This window comes from Mchenga conophoros, linkage group LG22 (assembly GCF_057382185.1).
Source record: "Mchenga conophoros isolate Kocher_MC1m ecotype Shallow Benthic linkage group LG22, M_conophoros_male_GT1.1, whole genome shotgun sequence".
In the NCBI taxonomy this organism is placed as follows: Eukaryota; Metazoa; Chordata; class Actinopteri; order Cichliformes; family Cichlidae; genus Mchenga; species Mchenga conophoros.
The window spans coordinates 15,997,395-16,016,991 of NC_140546.1; the positions used below are offsets into that span (position 1 = coordinate 15,997,395).

Here is a 19,597-nt window from a genome sequence, read left to right on the forward strand (position 1 = left end):
TGGTTCTCCTGACTCTGTTTAAAGAAATTAGCAAATTTTAACATCAGCAACTGTGTTAACATCAGTAAAACCAAATAAACAGTGTGAAAAAGTGTTTGAGCTCCTTCAGATTTTTTTGTATGTTTGTCTCTGCATGAGAATCCTCTGCAGGTTTGTGCAGGATAAACAGGTTAGTTTGCTGCACTGTATTGGGTTTAATGTAAAGAACAGTGTGTGACTGCTGCACAGTGGTTGTGGGTATGTCAATCAATGAAACAAAAGCCACAAACAAGAAAACAGAAGAAGCTACAAAAACCGAAACCTGCCCTTTGTTTTTCTGTCAAAAGTGTTAAAATTGTGTTTACTTCTCGTGTCATCCACAAACTGCTCCCATCAAGGATTTTTTTAACCATTGGTCGATTAATGTTTACGTCGGTCATTGTGCTCATGTATTTAGATCATATTGTACAATCTGCTTTACAATAACAACTACACAAAAACGTCAACTATTGTAAAAACAAAGGAAACCAGTGAGAGGAATAGATCAAATAAAGATAAAACCTGAGAAAGATAAAGTGAGTGTTGAGTTCTATTACTGTTTAATTAACACTAATATTATAGATTGCTCTTTTTAAATGTACTTGCCGAGTCGCTTGTATTTGCTGGCCATGTTCGTCTTTTACAGGCAGTTGATGTGTGGTTTCTGTCTCTGCTGAATAGTTTCCTCTTTATTACCCCATGGTCTGAGTCTGCTGTTAACACTTCCCTTTGAATGAGTGACATTTTAATAGGACGAAAAAGAAGCAGATACTTGCTGGTTATATGTCAGCAGATGTGTAATTTTGTGATATCGTCTGTGTTTAGTGCAATCTGTCTGTTGTACATCACTTCTGTAGTGTGCATGCAGCAAGGCACAAATTTTGTTATTAACAGTCATGTTTCTGCTGCCGTTACAGATCTGCGTGCAGACGTGAGACACACAGAGCAGCAGGCTTTACTGCGTTTGTTTTACTTGCAGGGAAGGAAAAGCATACACTGTGGTGGACCACTGGAGGGCTCCACTCACACCCAGTTCTCAGGAAGTGTTGTTGCTGTGTTTTGGAGAGAAAAGTATTCACGAAATATCACCATGTGGTGGCCTCTCGACCTGCTAGCCACCCGTCGTGTGATGACTCTCCTCCGGCACCCACCCACCCAAGGGAAATACGCCGCCCTTAAGGAGCTGTTTCTTCGGCGCTATGCCCTCTCCGACGCAGAGAGAGCCGAGAAGCTCCTCTCCCTCTCAGGCCTGGGTGGCAGTACGGCTCTCGAACTGATGCAGCACATGCTATCTTTTCTCGGACCGGACGACGGGGGATTGCTCTTCGCCCACATCTTCCTCCGACAGCTGCCAGTGGCCGTGAGAACCGGCCTCACCAACTCTCCGCTTCTGGGCGTGAAGGATTATCGCTCCCTGGTTGAGGAAGTGGATCGTATTTTCTTGGCTACCTGCACTTTCCACGATCACGGCCTGATCGTCAACCCTTCCAAGTGCCAGTTTGAGTTGCCGGTTCTGGATTTCATGGGCCACTGCATTTCCGCTGACGGTGTGGTTCCGTTGCCAGACAAGGTCCGGGCCGTTTCGGCTTTTCCACGTCCCACGTCGGTTAAAGCGCTGCAGGAGTTCTCAGGGATGGTCAATTTCTACAACCACTTTTCCCCCAGAGCTGCGCACCTGCTGCAGCCACTCTGTGCTGCCTTGAAGGGTAAAACAGCTAATGACCCCATTGATTGACTCCCTGAACGCATCCAGCCATTTTCTGGGGCCAAGGCCGCGCTGGCTAACGCCGCCCTGCTGGCCAACGCCACCCTGCTGGCCAACGCCGCCCTGCTGGCCCACCCGTTTCCATCGGCGGAGATTGCGTTGAACACCGACGCGTCAGACATGGCGTTTTCGACTCAGTACACGCCCTCTCTCATCCAAGGGGTCTAGGCCTCGGTCAAGCTGGTCAGCTCTAGGTTTGTTTCGCTGAGCCTTTGTAAATCGGTGAAAGACTGGGCAGCAGCGCTCATCCCACGCCCCAGGGAGGCGTTTTGATCATGTGCATGTGATCTGGTTGGTCCTCTGTTGCAGTCAGAAGGTTTCACGCACCTTTTGACTTTAGTGGACCGCACAACCCGCTGGCCCGAGGCAGTGCCTCTGGCGTCTACTAAAGCAGCAGCGGTGGCCAGGGCATTTTTGTCATTTTTCGTGTTTCGGTCCCCCCGTCAACATCACTTCAGACAGGGGCCCCCAGTTTGTTTCAGAGCTTTGGTCTGCCATGGGTGACGGCCTGGGAATCAAGGTCCACCGAACAACTGCGTACCACCCGCAGGCCAACGGGATGTGCGAGCGTTTCCACCGGTCGCTTAAGGCCGCGCTCCGTGCTTCTCTCACAGATGGCAACTGGGTTGACCGTCTTCTGTGGGTTTTACTGGGGTTGCGCTGCGCGGTTAAAGAAGACCTCGGGGTTTCCCCGGCTGAACTTGGTCAGCCCCTCCAGGTCCCCAGGGAATTCTTGCCCGAGAGTCCACACCCGTGCTTCAATCCCTCTGGGCTGTCTCTCCATCCCCCAAGAGACTCGTTTTCTGTTCCTGGCCCAGTGCACCATTGTCTGCCCGACACATTTGATCCAAGGTCGTTGGACTCTTCACAGTTTGTTTTCATCAGGCATGACGCTCAGTGGTGGACCACTGGAGGGCTCCACTCACACCCAGTTCTCAGGAAGTGTTGTTGCTGTGTTTTGGAGGGAAACGTATTCAGTTGTGTGGTGATGAGTAATAAACAAGGATCGAGACAATCGAGAGCTCTTGTGTTGTCTGTGTTTACCTCCACAGTGGATCTAAATGTTGACCCCTGAACAGGATCCAGTAACAATCACTGTGGCAGATATCTAAGAAAATGTCTTCAGTATGAAGAGTTGGAAAACACCAAGACCAAACATGATTCACACCTACTGGCTGCACTCCATGAGTGTCTGGCTTCACAAATGAACCAGTAGCTAGTAGATGAGACACATCCAAAATGGCTCACTGAAGGCCAGACAGTCCTGATTCCTAAGGATCACCATAAGGGACTGGTCCCATCCAACTACCAGTCAAAGACCTGCCTCAGTGCCAAATGGAAGCTTCTGTTTGGCATCATAGCAGCTAAGATGAACAGGCATATGGCTCAATACTTGGCACGGAAAGGAATGGGCAGAAACACCAGAGGGGTAAAACACCATCTACTGATAGAAAGCACACCTGGATCCTGGAATGCCCTGAGCTATACAAGATCAACAGGATCCTAAGAGCCTTCATCAGAAATTTGATGGCGTTGTGGTGAACATCAGTCCAACTTCAAGCCAATCGATTTAACAAGGAGGTGGTCTTCCGTACTGCTGCTCCACATAGGCCTGAACCCCCTCAGTGAGATCATTGACAAGACTGGCTAGGGAAACCAACTACAGAAAGGCAAAATCATCAGCAAATCCTCTACATGAATGACAGCAAGCTGTATACCAGGAGTGAACGACACATCGATTCACTGACCCACACTACTATGATCTACAGCAATGACATTGGAGAAGTGTATTTGGATGGTAACAAAGAGAGGGAAGGCGGTTAGAACTGAGGGGATTATACAACCAGAAGGCAACATTGCAGACATCGAGGACAGCTATAGGTACCTGGGACATCCACATAGTAAGGCAAGTCCTGAAAAGTCAGCTGAATGGGTAGAAGAATGTCCGGGCAATTAACACCTACGCTCTACCGGTGATCAGATACCCTGCTAGGATAATAAGCTGACCAAAGAAGGAGACAGAAGCAACTAACATCAAGAAAAGGAAGCTCCTGAGCATGCATGTGGGATTTCACCCCAAACCCAGCACCATGAAACAGTACGCTAAGTGGAAGGAAGGACACTGAGGACTAGCGAGTGTCAAAACCACTGTCCAGGTTGAAAGTGAAGGCAACAGACCCCCAAGCTGGGTGAGTGGCTCTAGCAGATCCCAGGAACAACACCCAAGATCTTACTAGATTAATAAATGAATGAACCATACGCACAGAAGGATTAGATTATTAAAGTGTTTTTTATTTCTATACTTGGCTATAATTATTCTCACCGACACTGCTGTAAGACAGCTAAGAGTAAAGATAAATAGTTGAAATGACAATAAAGGTTTTGACCAGCAGGGGGTGTGGGGTTGTGTGAACATAAAGTCTCGAGAAATGAAACCTGTTTTTAACCAATTGGACAGAAAGCTTCGAGGCTTCATCTGACCATCAGTAGTATCAATATTATCTTCAGACAACAATAAAACTATTTTAATAAAAACATAACAAAAGGTGTTGTGCCTGATCTTTAATCTCTGTTTCTGCAACATAAATCAGGAGCCAACACACCCACGTTAACTGATGATAGTCACAGTTTGACGTGCCGTGTGACAACCGTATGCTCAAGGTAACATGACGTCAACGCAGTAGTCTGAAAACATTGACAGCTGCAGGCAGAGGTGTGTCTGATGCGTTAAACACCAAACTCGAAACACAAAATTGTTGAGCAGTCTAACATCCACTCTGAGTGTGCTGTAGTGGTTTTTTTTTATATCACACAAAAGTGTGTGGGAATCATAACAAAGGCAGTGGTTCCGAAAGTGGAGGGGGCACGTAAAATAAAATAATTAAACGTTAAAGATGGTTAGTTTAGTGGTTTATTTTATTGCAGCCTGTAATTTTTTACAGGGGGGCAAGATTTTCTTGTAGACTAGGAACACTGGGTGAATGTATTTTTAACAGGCAAAGATAAGAAACACAAAACAAGTCACAGAAGGGTCTTAAAAACATGAACAAAAATGCTTTTAAAGGGGGCCCTAGCAGAAGAAGTTTGGGAACCACTGCTTTAACCTATCAGCGCAGACACCTTCAGCCTGTTCTTTGGGGTTTAGCGTCTCCCGATAAAATCACGTGCTCTTTACTCTTTTTTTCAAATTTAAAACAAAACAAAACAAAACAAAAACAACAAGCACACGAATGCATGTTTAAAGACGAAATATTGACTGCGTTCTCCTGGTTTGTTAGCGGCTCCTGAAAAGCAAGTCTAGCACACATATCTTCGACCAACAGTAGTCAATCTGTGACACCAGTTAATCTGAAACACCGGAATAAAAACAAAGTAAGGCTGTTTTATGGGACAGGTAGATTTTAATGGTTCCCTTTGCAGTTCAGACATGCCCAGGAAACGTATTTGTCAAAGAGGGCTAGATAAGGTCTTAGCTATGGAGTGTTACCTACCTGTTGTGTCCACACATACTATTGCATTTGTTCTGTAGATGCATTTACCAGAAGCGCTAGAGGGCGCTAGTGAGTATGTTGTTCTGGTTGTGGTTTTGAAGAAGAAAAAAAAGAAAAATAAAGAAAGGAGTCAACTCCGGTAATCCTCTGTTCCTACCTGCGTGTGTGTGTAATGCTTGCTGAACTAACACCACACAACAAGTGGCGACGAGAGTAGTGGTGATTAAGTTATGGCTCTGCTCTCTTTGCAACCCCCGGCTGTGTTCCTGGATTGCCCGGGCGAACCGAAAATTCCATTTGCTGCGTGGAAAAAGTTGTTCGATAACTACTTGCTGGCGATCGGGGGTAATGACTTTGCTACGGAGAGGAAGAGGGCCCTGCTCATTCACTGCTTGGGAACGGAGGGACAACGAATCTACAGCGCCTTACCACTCGCTACGGATGATTACGAGGGATCCGTAAAGGCTTTGGAAACGTACTTTCATCCTAAAGTCAATGTTGTCGCCGAGAGATACCGTTTCAGGCAACGAGCCCAAGCTGTCGGTGAGTCTACAGATCACTACGTTGCAGCACTGCGTGAGCTCGTGAAACAATGTAAGTTACTTACAATGGCAAGAGTGCCTCCACAGATCTCTACATTGTGAGAACAGGAACACCCATACTGGGAATGGACTTGGTGACTGCCCTCCAGCTACACATAAAAGGGGGACAATTAGTTCTTGACAGTCCCAAGGTCTGTGCTGCACTCCAGCAAACCTCGGCTCTGCCCACTCAATGTAAACAGGAATGTGAGTCTCCAGTTGCATTCGGATGTGCAAAGGACTTTGTACATAAAGTGAAGGTGCGACCTGAAGTGAAGCCAATACAGCAGAAACTTCGACGCTTACCCCTGTCAGTCCGTGATGCTGTTTCCGCAGAACTCAAGAACCTTGAGGAACATGGCATCATAGAGAAAATTGATGCATCTGAATGGGTCTCCCCGATTGTAGTCACTAGAAGGAAGACTGGTGGCATACGCATGTGCGTTGATTTGAGAGAACCTAACAAAGCGGTGGTCGCTGACAGTCATCCCTTGCCACTGATAGAGGACATACTGTCTGAGCTGCGTGGGGCTGTCATGTTCTCCACCCTGGATCTAAAATCCGCCTACCATCAGCTGAAACTACATGAAGAGAGTAGAGGGCTCACTGCTTTCATTACACATGAAGGACTGTACCAGTACTGCAGAGTTCCCTATGGGTTGAGTTCAGCACCTGCAGCCTTCCAAAAGATGATGACACAAATCCTACGCGGCCAGAAAGGGGTGCAATGCTACCTTGATGATGTCATCATATACGGAACGTCAGAAGCTGAACATGAGGCCAACTTGCGTGCTGTGTTACACAGAATCAACAATGCAGGACTGAAACTCAATGTTGACAAATGTCAACTCCGTCAAACTACTCTGAGCTTTTGGGGTCAAAAGATCGGTCCAGAAGGTCTGCTGCCAGATGACTCTCATGTCACTGCCATCCTGCATGCTCCGCCCCCTACTGATCCTGCAACCCTGCGCTCATTTCTTGGCTTGAGTGCATGGTACAGCAAGTTTGTGCCAAATTACGCGACTGTTGTTGAACCTATGAGAGCTCTTCTGCGTAAGGACTGTTCATTCCACTGGAACGAAGCAGCTCAAGCAGCGTTTGATCAAGTCAAGCGGTTAATCGTGCACAGCCCTGCCCTGGTGATGTTCGACCCCAGTAAGCCAACCATAGTCTCAACAGATGCCTCAGACTACGGTGTAGGTGCTGTTTTGACTCAACTTGACGGTAATGATGCAGAACATACTGTTGCATTTGCATCTCGCAGCTTGTCTGATGCAGAGAGGAAATACTCAATCGTTGAGAAGGAAGCTCTAGCTTGCGTCTGGGCTGCTGAAAAATGGCGCACATGGCTCTGGGGCAGAAAATTCCTCCTACGAACAGATCACCAAGCACTGACAACACTGCTGACTACTAAGGGCAATAACAGAGCTGGTCTACGCATAGCCAGATGGTCAGCTCGCCTGTTGGAGTTTGATTATGAAGTGGAATATAGAACTGGGTCACTGAACCATGTTGCTGATTGTCTTTCTAGGCTTCCACTTTCCGAGACAGACATGGCATGTGCAGAGGATGGGGAGTCAGTTGCAGCCATCCTCACTGATCTGAGTGCTGTGTCTGAGGATGACTTCCAGTCAGGGTGCAAAGACTGTCCAGTGTTCACAAAGCTCCGTGTGCAGATACAGAAAGGCTGGCCTGCTAGGAAGACGTCACTGGATCCTGACTTACAGCCGTACTTCCCAATCCGCCATGAACTCGCGGTCTTGAACGAGTGCATCATCAGAGGTACACATCGATTGCTAGTGCCTGAGTCGTTGCAGAAAAAACTCACTGATATAGCTCATGAAACTCACCAAGGCATCGTCCGTACCAAACAACGCCTGAGGGAAATGTACTGGTGGCCCAAAATGGATTGTCATATAGAGACACTGATAAAGAACTGTGCAACGTGCAGACAGAATGACAAGTCCGCTGTCACCCATGATGCTCCACTCCAACCCATTCCTTTACCAGCTGCTGCTTGGGAAAAGGTGTCTGTGGACATCATAGGCCCTTTTGAAATAGCCCCTTCTGACTGTAGATTTGCCATCACATTGGTAGACTACTTTAGCAAGTGGCCTGAAGTAGCTTTTGCTCCCCGAGCTGATGCAGCTACTATCATTCAATTCCTTTCTGTAGTTTTCTCTCGTGAAGGGAATCCAAAGACACTGATAAGTGACAATGGCTCTCAATTTCTCTCTGCTGAGTTCACTGACTTCCTGAAAAGCAGGGGAATCCAACACCTGAGATCCTCAGTGTATTACCCAAGAGCTAATGGGGAAGTTGAGAGATTCAATAGATGCATTAAAGACTGCCTACAGACTGCCTCGATTCAAGAACAACCCTGGAAATCGTTCCTGAGAACTTACCTGATGGACTACAGAACAACCCCTCATTCAACAACTGGAGTTTCCCCTTCAGAACTGCTCCATGGACGACGAATGAGAACAAAGTTACAGGTAATGGATATGCCTGTTCCTCAGACAGAGAGGCATACCATGTGCGAAAGAGTTAAGAATAAGCAAATGAAAATGAAAGAATACACTGATGCTCGCAGACACGCCAAACCATCCAACTTTCAGCCTGGTGACAAGGTACGGGTTAGGAAGCCGTGGAAGGTAAAGAAAGGCGAGTTAAAGTTTTCCAAACCAAGGACTGTCATGACAAGGAAAGGACCAAACACTTATTTGCTGGATGATGGACGGACCTGGAACGCCCCACACTTATCGGCTCTGTCAGAGCTGAACGCAGGTACTGATTCTGACACAACAATGGACTGTCATAAACCAGGAACTGATCTAGCATCTAACTCTGAGTCTGATAGTAGGCTTAGGCCCACCAGGATGAGGAACCCACCTTGCTGGACCCAAGACTTTGTCATGGGAAAGTGAATGTTACTGAGTAATGTGAAATATGTTAAAAGTGTATTAGGTGACATACATCAGAATGGTGAAGTCAGGTTCACATAAGAAATCCTTGTTCAAAGGGGGAGATGTTGTGTCCACACATACTATTGCATTTGTTCTGTAGATGCATTTACCAGAAGCGCTAGAGGGCGCTAGTGAGTATGTTGTTCTGGTTGTGGTTTTGAAGAAGAAAAAAAAGAAAAATAAAGAAAGGAGTCAACTCCGGTAATCCTCTGTTCCTACCTGCGTGTGTGTGTAATGCTTGCTGAACTAACACCACACAACACTACCTGATTTGCTTTCGCTTTGCTTAGCGATTACACTCAAGATACTTTCACTTCACTTGCCATTGTTGGCATTCAGTGCACACCTGTGGAAAATTACGATGTGAGTATTTCATTTTTTATTTTCAGATTCTCACTCAGCATGACACAATTTGATCGTCATTTATGGCTTTCTTGACACAATTAAATGACATTTTACCCAAATAAAACTAAAAAAAATAAATTCCATATTTAACCTCTGTGCAGATCTAAGATGAGAATTCTCTTTTATTGTCATTTTATGGCAAAGCTTTGTAATGTAAGCCTTATACGTGTTGGCTTTTTTCTCACTGTTTTGTTCTGAAAGCCTGCAGCTCCAATCGACTGCAGCTATAGTTCTGCAAAATTATGAAGTGAAACGAGTTTGGCTGGAAATCTCATCATTTACGTGAAGTGCATGCGTACATGAAGTATTTGTCCTCTCATAAGATTGCACAAACCCAGACGTAGACTCACACCAGTCTGCTCGTTTAACCCTCAGCTCCCATCACTACCAAAAATGTCTCATCTCACTGAACTTTTCAAGTATGTGGACGACCACCAGGACCTGTATGTGCAGGTAAGATCACTCAGAAAAAACTATATAGTGCAGCTGCTTAATCATTCAGTTTTTTGTATGATTGTCACTTGATTTAATGGCATATTGAGCTAACTAAAAACAGGACAGATTTGCAACTCATTCACTTAAGCTGGGATTATAGTAGGTTCCAACTGTAAAACCAGTTTTCCTGATAAGATTCAGTGATATTATAACTGCTGCTTGAGTTAAATTTTGTGGGTCTGATGTCCTAAAAATCACTCACATTGGCTCATTCTTGTGCAATAATTAACTGCATGAAATAGTAAAAAGAAAAGAAAAGAAAAAATTATAAAAGGTATAAAAAACCCATTTTTAATTTAATTTCTTTAAATTACTTGTTTATAATTGTCCTCAGCGCCTGGCTGAGTGGGTGGGTGTCCAGAGTGTTTCTGCTTTGCCTGAGAAGCGCGGGGAGATCAAAAAAATGATGGAGATGGCAGCCAAGGACATCAAGAAGCTGGGAGGGACTGTGGAGTTGGTGGACGTTGGCAAGCAGAAGGTTACTTTTCTTAATGGGTTAATGATTTGCATATTGCATGATCTTTCTTTTCTTAAATTTCACCATAAATGGACCTTGTTTTTAAATGGTCACTCAGATTAAGTTTCATTCATGCAGCTTCCCTCGGGAGAGGAGATCCCCCTGCCTCCTATCATTCTGGGGCAGTTAGGATCAGACCCAGCCAAGAAGACGGTGTGTATTTACGGGCACCTTGATGTTCAGCCAGCAAACATCAGTGACGGCTGGGACACAGAGCCTTTTACTCTGGTGGAGAAAGACGGTAAGAGGAGAATACTGAAAACAAATCCAAATCCAATCAACAGGTAGGTAATGCAGGATGAGGATGTGTGGAGTGAGGTGTGCGAATCCTGTAAGGTAGCATAACTAAGAGAAAACATGCTATCAACAAGCTTAACTATGTAGACTGGGAACACTGGGTGAATGTATTTTTAACAGGTAAAGATAAGAAATATAAAACAAGTCACAGAAGTATATTGAGAGCTTGAAAAAAGAAGGCTGTTGGCCTTTAAGTTTTAAATTCTCATCCAAGAGATTTTTTCAGTTCTAAAACAAATGGTTGTGTCTCAGGTATTTAACCCCTAATAGTTTTTCTCAGGAGGTTCTGAGGGTTGTTGATCATGCGAGTCATCACATTAGCCAAGATGTGAAGAAAACAAGATGTGGGCCATTACCATCATATGAGTTTAAGGTTGAGACCTTGCCTGAACACTTCCATTTAGCAAAGCTTCAAAGATTGTGCAAAGGTTGTTACTGTGAAAGACCATCGTTGAACGGAGGTGGTGGATTAGAACACCAGCTGTCAGCCACCTACACTTGAGATCCTATTTGGGCACTTCAACCTCCACTCACACCTTGCCTCAGGTAACCTCAGCAGGTCACATGACAGAATGGTGAAACAGACTCTGCAAGTGAAAAGGCAAAAAGGCTCAAGTGATCGAACCCCCAGTTTCTACGCCCCCTAAAACGGGTCAGTGTCGGTAATGTTTTGACTTATTAATTGTTGAGCGTGGCGCTTCTCAATGCCCGATATATGACAAATAAAACGTTCTTATTGAATGATCTTATTCTTTCCAAAAAACGGGACTTATTATTTTTAACTGAAACCTGCCAGCGTGATGGTGACTATTCTTCCCTTATCGAACTTTGCCCGGGCGGGTACTCCTTTGTCAGTCGGCCGCAGACTTCTGGTCGTGGCGGAGGACTGGCTGTGGTGTATCGAAACTGGTTTCACTGTCGCTCATTGATGGTTGAAAAAATGTCAACGTTCGAACTACAGCTGGTTAAAATTGGAATTAAAGATCCGTGTTACTGTGCTGTAGTTTATTGTCCACCTGGACCTAACGGTCAATTTTTAAAGGAATTCAGTAACTTTTTATCTTTCATCTTGAAGTTATATTAAAACTAGACTAGCCCCCTGTTACAAAACCCTCGCCCTGGATAAACTACAGCATTCGCTGTTTAAAGCCTGTCTGTCGTAAAACTGAGCGTTTGTGGAGAAAGACTTGTTTACAGGTTCATCTCTTTCATTTAAAAGACCTTTTAGTTTCCTTTAACGCTTCAATTCGTGATGCAAGGGCTGCTTATTTTTCAAACCTAGTCTCTAAGAGCAGAGGTAACCCTAAGGTTTTATTTGACACTATTAGGGATATTGTTGCTCCGGCTTCTGCTGCTGTCCCAATTTCTTCGAATGAAGACTGTGAAAATTTTCTTTCCTTTTTGTTGAAAAGGTTAGCAATGTAAGGAGCAACATCTCTCCCTCCATGTACCATTTGCCTGTTCCGATTTTACTTAAGCCTGTCAGATTTGAAAGATTTTCACCAGTGTCTTTACCTGAGTTGTTGAAGCTGGTTACTTCAATTAGATCATCCTCCTGCCCCCTTGATATTTTATCTGGGTCTTTGTTCAAAAATGTTTTTGAGTCTATTGATCCTAGTGTTCTTAAAATTATTAATGCATCTCTACTCTCTGGTCAGGTCCCTGGTTACTGTAAAAGTGCTGTCATTCACCCACTTTTAAAAAAGCCTAAACTTGATCCTTCTTTGCTTTCCAGTTACAGACCTATCTCAAAATTGCCTTTTATTGCCAAGATTTTAGAAAAGGTTGTGGCCAAGCAACTCACAGTTGTTCTAGATGAACATAACATTCTTGATAAATTTCAATCTGGCTTTCGTAAGGCTCACTCTACCGAAACTGCACTTCTTAGAGTGTCTAATGATATTTTGATGAATTATGATGCTGGAGAGTGCACTGTTTTGATGTTGCTGGATCTGACCTCTGCTTTTGACACTGTTGATCATCTTATTTTGTTATATAGATTAAACCACTGGGTGGGTGTATCAGGTACCGCATTGAAATGGTTTAAATCCTATTTGTCAAATCGATCTTTCTCTGTGGCTACCTCTAAGTTCAGATCCTCCGTCAGCTCTCTTGCCTATGGGGTGCCTCAGGGCTCTGTCTTGGGACTGTTATTGTTTTTGTTGTATTTACTCCCTCTTCTGCAACTTCTTAGCTCTTTCTCTGATATTTCATATCATTGTTATGCAGATGATATTCAGCTATATATCTCTTTTAGGCCACCTGATGTTTCTAAGCTCCAAATCTTGCAGTCCTGCTTAGATTCCGTTAGAGATTGGATAGCTGGTAATTACCTTCAACTAAATGCTGATAAAACCGAAGTCATTGTCTTTTCTCCTGAGAAATTTGTTCTCCTTGTGGTTAAAAATCTAGGCCCTCTTGTTTCTTATATTAAATCCTCCATTAGGAATCTTGGTGTTACATTTGATCCAGCTCTGACGCTGGACACACATGTTAAATCTTTGGTTTGCTCTTGTTTTTACCATTTAAGAAATATCACTGAGTCCCATTGTGTCACGTTCCGAATTGGAAATGATTATTCATGTTTTTGTTTCATCTCGCTTAGACTATTGTAATTCCTTGTTTACTTGCTTAAGTAATGCCTCCCTGGAACGAATGCAGGGTGTTCAAAATGCTGCTGCTAGGCTTCTGATAAAGCATCACAAATACTCCAATGCCACTCCCCTGCTGATTCAGCTGCATTGGCTCCCTGTCAAGTTCAGGGTCCATTTTAAGATCATAATCATGACTTATAGGGCCCTGCACGGTGGAGCTCCAACTTACTTAAGTGATCTTCTTCTTTCTTATCACCCCAGCAGGTCCCTGAGGTCTTGTGACCAGGGGTTGCTGGTTGTCCCGCATACAAGGTTAAAAACAAAAGGTGACAGAGCGTTTGTATCAGTGACTCCCAGACTCTGGAACTCACTCCCTTTGAGTTTGAGATCTGTGGACTCAGTCATGTCTTTTAAAAAGCAGTTAAAACGTATCTGTTTAAACCCGCTTTTGGTTGATTTTGTTTTGTTTTCGATTTTAATGTCTGTTTTCTGCCTTTGTAAAGCACTTTGTGATTTTATCTTGAAAGGTTCTATATAAATAAAATTTTACTTTACTTACTTTACTTACTTACTTTCCCTTGTGAGTCATGACTGGTCCTTTATTTCACAGACTGTGCATTTGTTTGTTCACATAACTAAGTCACTGCAGAATTCCTGAATTGGTGTCTATGCTTTGTTATGCTCCACACAGTAATGCAAAAGCTGCACCTGAATAATTTTAACCCTTTAAGGCTTCTTTGTTTTGTGTTAAACAACACAGATTGACTCTGTTGTGCACGATCTTACAGACTCTTTAATACTGTGTAGCACAAGGTAACCTAATAATTTTTGCTGCTCTACCCTACATGTTTGCATTTAAAAAAACTTTTTTGACGGGACAGGTAGGAGAGGTTTGGGTTTTTTTAGAGCCACAAAATTGAGCACGCGTAGTCTTGTGTGTTTTCTGGTGAGAGTCAGATGACACAAAATGCCACATCCTCTTCTCGCTGTATCATTCCTGCCTGCCTCAGCTGTGTTAGTGCTGCTTATGTCACATTTTACAAAAACCTGCTGCAGATCATTTTTTGTATCATGAAAAAGGATTTCATATCATTACACATAATCTTAGTCATGATTTAAACAAGCTTAAAACGGGGCACTGTCGTCTGCTGACTACGTAATAAACATAACCTTAGTATCATTTTTCAACTCCACTATCTTCTCATTAGAACCTTGAAACTGAAATAAAGTTTTATTTTTGTAGGTAAGCTCTATGGAAGAGGATCTAATGATGACAAGGGTCCAGTGTTGGCCTGGTTTAACTGCATTGAAGCGTATCAGAAGATCGGAAAGGTACAGTTACTGCCAGATTTAAGCTGGCCAACAAAATGTGTTTCAAGTTCAGATAGTTTAAAGATGATATGATATTTTAGTGTGTCCTAAAACAACCCTGAAGTGGCTTAACATGCTAAGTTGGCTGTGTTTAAACACTGAAGTGAAATTACTGACAGGAGTATATTGAGGTGTGATGGTATATTTCAGAATCTGTAAATGTGCACTGATACTAAAATGTCATTAATGTTTTTCTTTTTTTTTGTACAGTGATGATAAAGCAGAATAGCTACTATACATCACTGTATTCTAAAAAGATATGCAGGTCATTTGTACTATTTTAAAAATATAATTTTAGCCTATTTACAAAAATGTGACCTTATCTAGCTATAAAATTAGAGTATATCCTTAGTTAGGAATTTCATTAATGGGTGTTTAGTCAGAGAAAGTAAATCCCAGCTGGTGAATGTACAGTATTTATTTTTATCTATATAAAAAATATCACACCTAAGATCATCAATTAAATCCTTAGTCTGGGCTCATATTCAGCTTTGTTAGCTCATTTTGAGAAATGTAAAACATGCATTCCTGCTGTCTACTATTTACATTTATTCAGTGGAGCACCCACAAATTCATTGTACATGTACAATGACAATAAAGTGCTATTCTATTCTATTCTATTCTATTTGTGCGTTAAAGCAGCGGTCCCCAACCCCCGCGCCACGGACCGGTACTGAGCCGCGAGAGTTGAGACTCTGGTGCGAAATGTATGGTTTTCAGGGTTGTTATCGTTTTTTTTTTTTTCCATTAACTCTTTTTTCCTGGGTCTTTTCACGTGTGTTATGAATAGATCTTTTTTTCGGTACCGGTACTAGTTTTATTTTGTTGTATTTATCCGCGACACCTTAAAGGCCGGTCAGTGAAAATATTGTCGGGCACAAACCGGTCCGTGGCGCAAAAAAGGTTGGGGACCGCTGTGTTAAAGTACACCACTGATTGGCAGATTGTTGGTTGTTAAAAGATTATTTCTACTCTAGAAAATGAGCCTAAATTTTTTTTCTTATGTATCTCTCTTCTTGTTGCAGGACCTTCCCATCAACATCAAATTCTGCTTCGAGGGGATGGAAGAATCTGAATCTGAGGGTCTGGATGATCTTGTGTTTTCTAGAAAGGACACTTTCTTTAAAGACGTGGACTACATCTGCATCTCTGACAACGACTGGCTGGGCAAGAACAAACCCTGCATCACCTACGGCCTGAGAGGAATCTGTTATTTCTTCATTGAGGTGGAGTATTGGATTATTGTTGTTGGGGGGTGGGGACAGTGTTTCAATTTAAGAGGGGTATACTTGAGCTTTTTGTGTTTTTTAAAATTGTGTTTTACGTTCAAACTTCAAGGTGGAGTGCGCTGAAAAGGACTTGCACTCAGGGGTGTTTGGTGGCTCTGTTCATGAGGCCATGACTGACCTCATCGCACTTATGGGCAAGTAAAGCTGATAATTGTGATTTTTAGTCTCACACACCTTTATTTTACGCCAGTTTAGAGTTTTAATCATGTGTTTGTGACTTCCTGCACAGGCTCCCTGGTTGACAAAAGGGGTAAGATTTTGGTTCCTGGGATCTATGACAGTGTGGCGCCTCTGACAGCAGAGGAGCAAAAGCTGTACGAGAAGATTGACTTTGACTTGGATGAGTACTGTAAAGATGTGGGGGTTGACCAGCTGCTGCATGACACAAAGGCAAAGAAATTATATATGTTTTTCGCATCACTCATTGGTGGAAATATGCTGTATAATGTGGGGTCATTCACACTTTTTGAACCTATTTTTCATTATTTTTTCCACCATAGGAGCAAATTCTCATGCACTGCTGGAGATATCCTTCTCTTTCCCTTCATGGTATTGAGGGGGCTTTCTCTGAAGCAGGAGCCAAGACTGTTATTCCTCGCAAGGTCATCGGCAAGTTTTCCATCCGCCTTGTGCCTGACATGGACCCTAGAGATGTGGAGAAGCAGGTAAACACTGTGATAGGTCACAATGATGGCATACAACACTCACCTAAATCAAGTCATCTTTTTATAATCAAGTAGTTACAATGTAGCAGAGGTCGCTCTGTATCTCACACATATTGAGTTTATTAGAACTGACTCTGAATTAACATGACAAAGAGATGTAGTTAAGTTTTAGTACTTAAATCTGAGCCTGGACTGACTGTGGGCCACTTGGAAGTAGCCACATGATTAGCTTCAGGTTGTTTCTGCATAAAAGCTTCAACAAGTCTAAGTTATCTTCCCCTCTTCAAGGTCGTCGATCATCTGCAGAAGAAGTTTGCTGAACTGGGAACCCCCAATAAACTGAAAGTGAACATGGGCCACGGGGCCAAAGCCTGGGTCTCAGACTTCAACCACCCACACTACATGGCAGGGAGAAAGGCCATAAAGACAGGTACAAGGACTTAATGATAAAAGCTGTTAGATTAAAGCGGGAGTTCACTCAATCGCACCCATTTCTGTTATCTTGCTACGAAGCTCAAATCAGCTGTGTGTTTATTATATTACAAAAGTGTAAAACACTTTCTCCTGCCATAGTACAACTGACTTTATTACAGCTTACATTGTGATGCTTTTTCTTTAAGACAAATCAGATATTTCGCCATGTTTAGAATAGAATAGAATAGAATAGAATAGAATAATCCTTTAATTGTCTCACAAGGGGAATTTTGGTTGTAACAGCAGCCAAAAAGACACATATACAAACAAACAGTACACAGGTCACAGAACAGAAACATACACAATTTTTCTTACATATTTACATTAAGGACAATGGTTACTATATACAGAGAGTACTGTACAGTTATTAAATTAAATAAAAATAACTACAGATAAGAGGCAAACCAGGTTGTAGTGCAAATCGGTTAATTAACTTATTGCAGTTACAGCGCAGATGTAAACATCTATGTTTGTTGGGAGCAGTTCTGATTGTACAGTCTGACAGCTGCAGGGAGGAAGGACCTGCGGAAACGTTTCAGCTCCTGGCAGATGTTTCAGGACATTAAACACAAGGACAAGCAATTTTTTTAACATAACTTTTTTTCTACATATCTTTATAAGCTTTTTTGTTTAATGCATGTTTTTGTGAACATTTTTTGGCATTTTTCAGATATTTCCACTGATAGAATTATATCCAGTTTTGATGTGACAACAAAGATTTAATAATAATAATAATAATAATAATAATAATAATAATAATAATAATAATAATAATAATAATGATAATATTATTATTATTATTATCATTATTATTATGACATATTTTGACTGCGTTTCACATTGTCTAATCCTCCTCGCTGTGCTGTAGTGTTCGGGGTCGAGCCTGATCTGACTCGCGAGGGCGGCAGCATCCCGGTCACCCTGACCTTCCAGGAGGCCACAGGCCGTAATGTCATGCTACTTCCTATAGGGTCCTCTGATGATGGAGCTCACTCTCAGAATGAAAAGATCAACAGGTTGGTCACAGCTCACACCGTTTCACTTCTTTTGAAATGTGGAACAAGTAGGAACTATTGATAAAACGGATGAAATCTTGTGGTAAAAGAAGAGGATCATGTTTGTCATCTCCAGATTATTTCTGTGCCAAAACGTGATCACAGGTAAAGTGAGTTTTTTAATTATAAACCATTATCATCGCTTTATTTCTCCATTTTCAGATCAAACTACATTCAGGGAGTCAAGCTGCTGGGAGCATACTTCCATGAGGTCTCTCTGCTGGAGTGATTTGATGGTTTCTCATAATGACAGGTATAATATATGCTCATCCTCCATATCAGACCATAAACTTTGTGGATTTACTTTTCACAATGAACGGTTTTATACACCCTGCTGATAATAAACATGTTTTTGTTACTTTATTTGAGTTGTTTTTCTTTTCTTTTCATGATGTAATAGGATTTACTTTTGATACAGTGCACTGCTTACCATCATAACCCACAATAATAGGGTAAAATTTTTGTAAGGTTAATTTAGAAGCTGTCAAATGTGATTGAGGCATCAGTGATAGCAGCATGACCAAATACTGTTACTGTGTTAGCGTTTTCCACATTACAGCATAACAACCACTTCAATCAGTCTTGCATTCATACTGTAATTTGAGTGTGTCGATAGTTTATGAAGACTTGTGGTTAATAGGGTGGTCCCTTTTGTTCCATGGTTTCAGACATGAGTTGTCTTTATGTTACTTTAGGAAAGATAAATCTGTCATAGTCTGCTGTGGGTGGCTGGAATTTCCATAAGGCTCCTGAACCTATCTGGGATCCGCCCCTGGGCAGGGCCACCACCAAGTCCAGCTCCTGCACACCTGGAGCCAATTGCAGGCAATCAAGCCAGAGGGATTTAAGCCACATGTTGATGTTCATTCACTGCCAGTTTGTCATCAACCCATTTGCTGGATTCATTTTGGCTCGCGCTTTACCTCTGGACTCAGGATACCAAGCAATCATTTTGAAAATCACTCTGTGCCTCACCTGGTTGCCCTCCTGCCATCACACTCCATCTGAAGACCCTGGATCTCAGGTCAGCCTCGCCACACCACTCGGCTCCCCTGGATTCTCGTCACTCCCATCTCAACACTCTGTGTCCCCTACTGCAATGTGACAGTTCCCTGCTCATATCCATTCTGCATCTCAGGCCCCGTTCCCTCACCCTAGCCACGTTTCCCAGGCCATGCCACGTCAAACTCTGTCTTATTGTTTCTTTTTGTCCTTGCTATGTTTCTAGTGCTTAAGCCTAATAAAATATTGTTAAATCATCTGCTGTCTCTGCTCTGGGTTTCTGCGCCTGAAATCAGTTCAGTACAGTCCCATGACAAAATCTGGGTGAGTTTATATCACAACCTTAGATAATTCCATTTCCTGAGAGCAGGATGAAAATACCACCATGTATTCTGATTGCAGTCCATGATGGTAATCAGAAGGTGTATTGATGCTACATACTGATTTTTACTATATGCTACTTTTTTTTTTCTTTTTTCTTTCAAGTGCACAACCCAGCCATGGGGGCTTCCACAAACCAGTGTACTTTTAGTACCAGTCCCAAGCCCAGATAATTGGAGATGGTTGTGTCAGGAAGAGTCTAAAATCTTGGCCAAATCAAAAAATGCAGCT

At 42.8% G+C, this 19,597-nt stretch overlaps 1 protein-coding gene across 2 annotated transcripts; it reads left to right on the forward strand.

The window, feature by feature from the left end:
• The first annotated feature begins 8,908 nt into the window (after positions 1-8,908).
• LOC146549182 (cytosolic non-specific dipeptidase-like) lies at positions 8,909-19,242 on the forward strand. Of its 2 annotated transcripts, XM_085262563.1 has the most exons (13): positions 8,909-9,184; positions 9,602-9,679; positions 10,056-10,199; positions 10,317-10,479; positions 14,373-14,461; positions 15,526-15,726; positions 15,839-15,923; positions 16,019-16,179; positions 16,290-16,454; positions 16,743-16,884; positions 17,797-17,944; positions 18,146-18,236; positions 18,679-19,242. In XM_085262563.1, the coding sequence occupies exons 2-12, from the start codon at positions 9,620-9,622 to the stop codon at positions 18,210-18,212; spliced, it is 1,425 nt and encodes a 474-aa protein (XP_085118689.1). In that variant the 5' UTR covers positions 8,909-9,184; positions 9,602-9,619; the 3' UTR covers positions 18,213-18,236; positions 18,679-19,242. The 2 variants fall into 2 exon arrangements, with proteins under 2 accessions (XP_085118689.1, XP_085118688.1); XM_085262562.1 differs by having other exon boundaries at positions 18,146-19,242.
• The last annotated feature ends 355 nt before the right edge of the window (positions 19,243-19,597 follow it).

Excerpts from the sequence above, each read along its gene's own strand:
- LOC146549182 (XM_085262562.1), top strand. The coding sequence starts at position 9,620 with ATGTCTCATCTCACTGAACTTTTCAAGTATGTGGACGACCACCAGGAC. Across the intron at positions 9,680-10,055 it reads ACCAGGACCTGTATGTGCAG|CGCCTGGCTGAGTGGGTGGG; the intron begins GTAAGATCACTC and ends AATTGTCCTCAG. Across the intron at positions 16,885-17,796 it reads GAGAAAGGCCATAAAGACAG|TGTTCGGGGTCGAGCCTGAT; the intron begins GTACAAGGACTT and ends GCTGTGCTGTAG.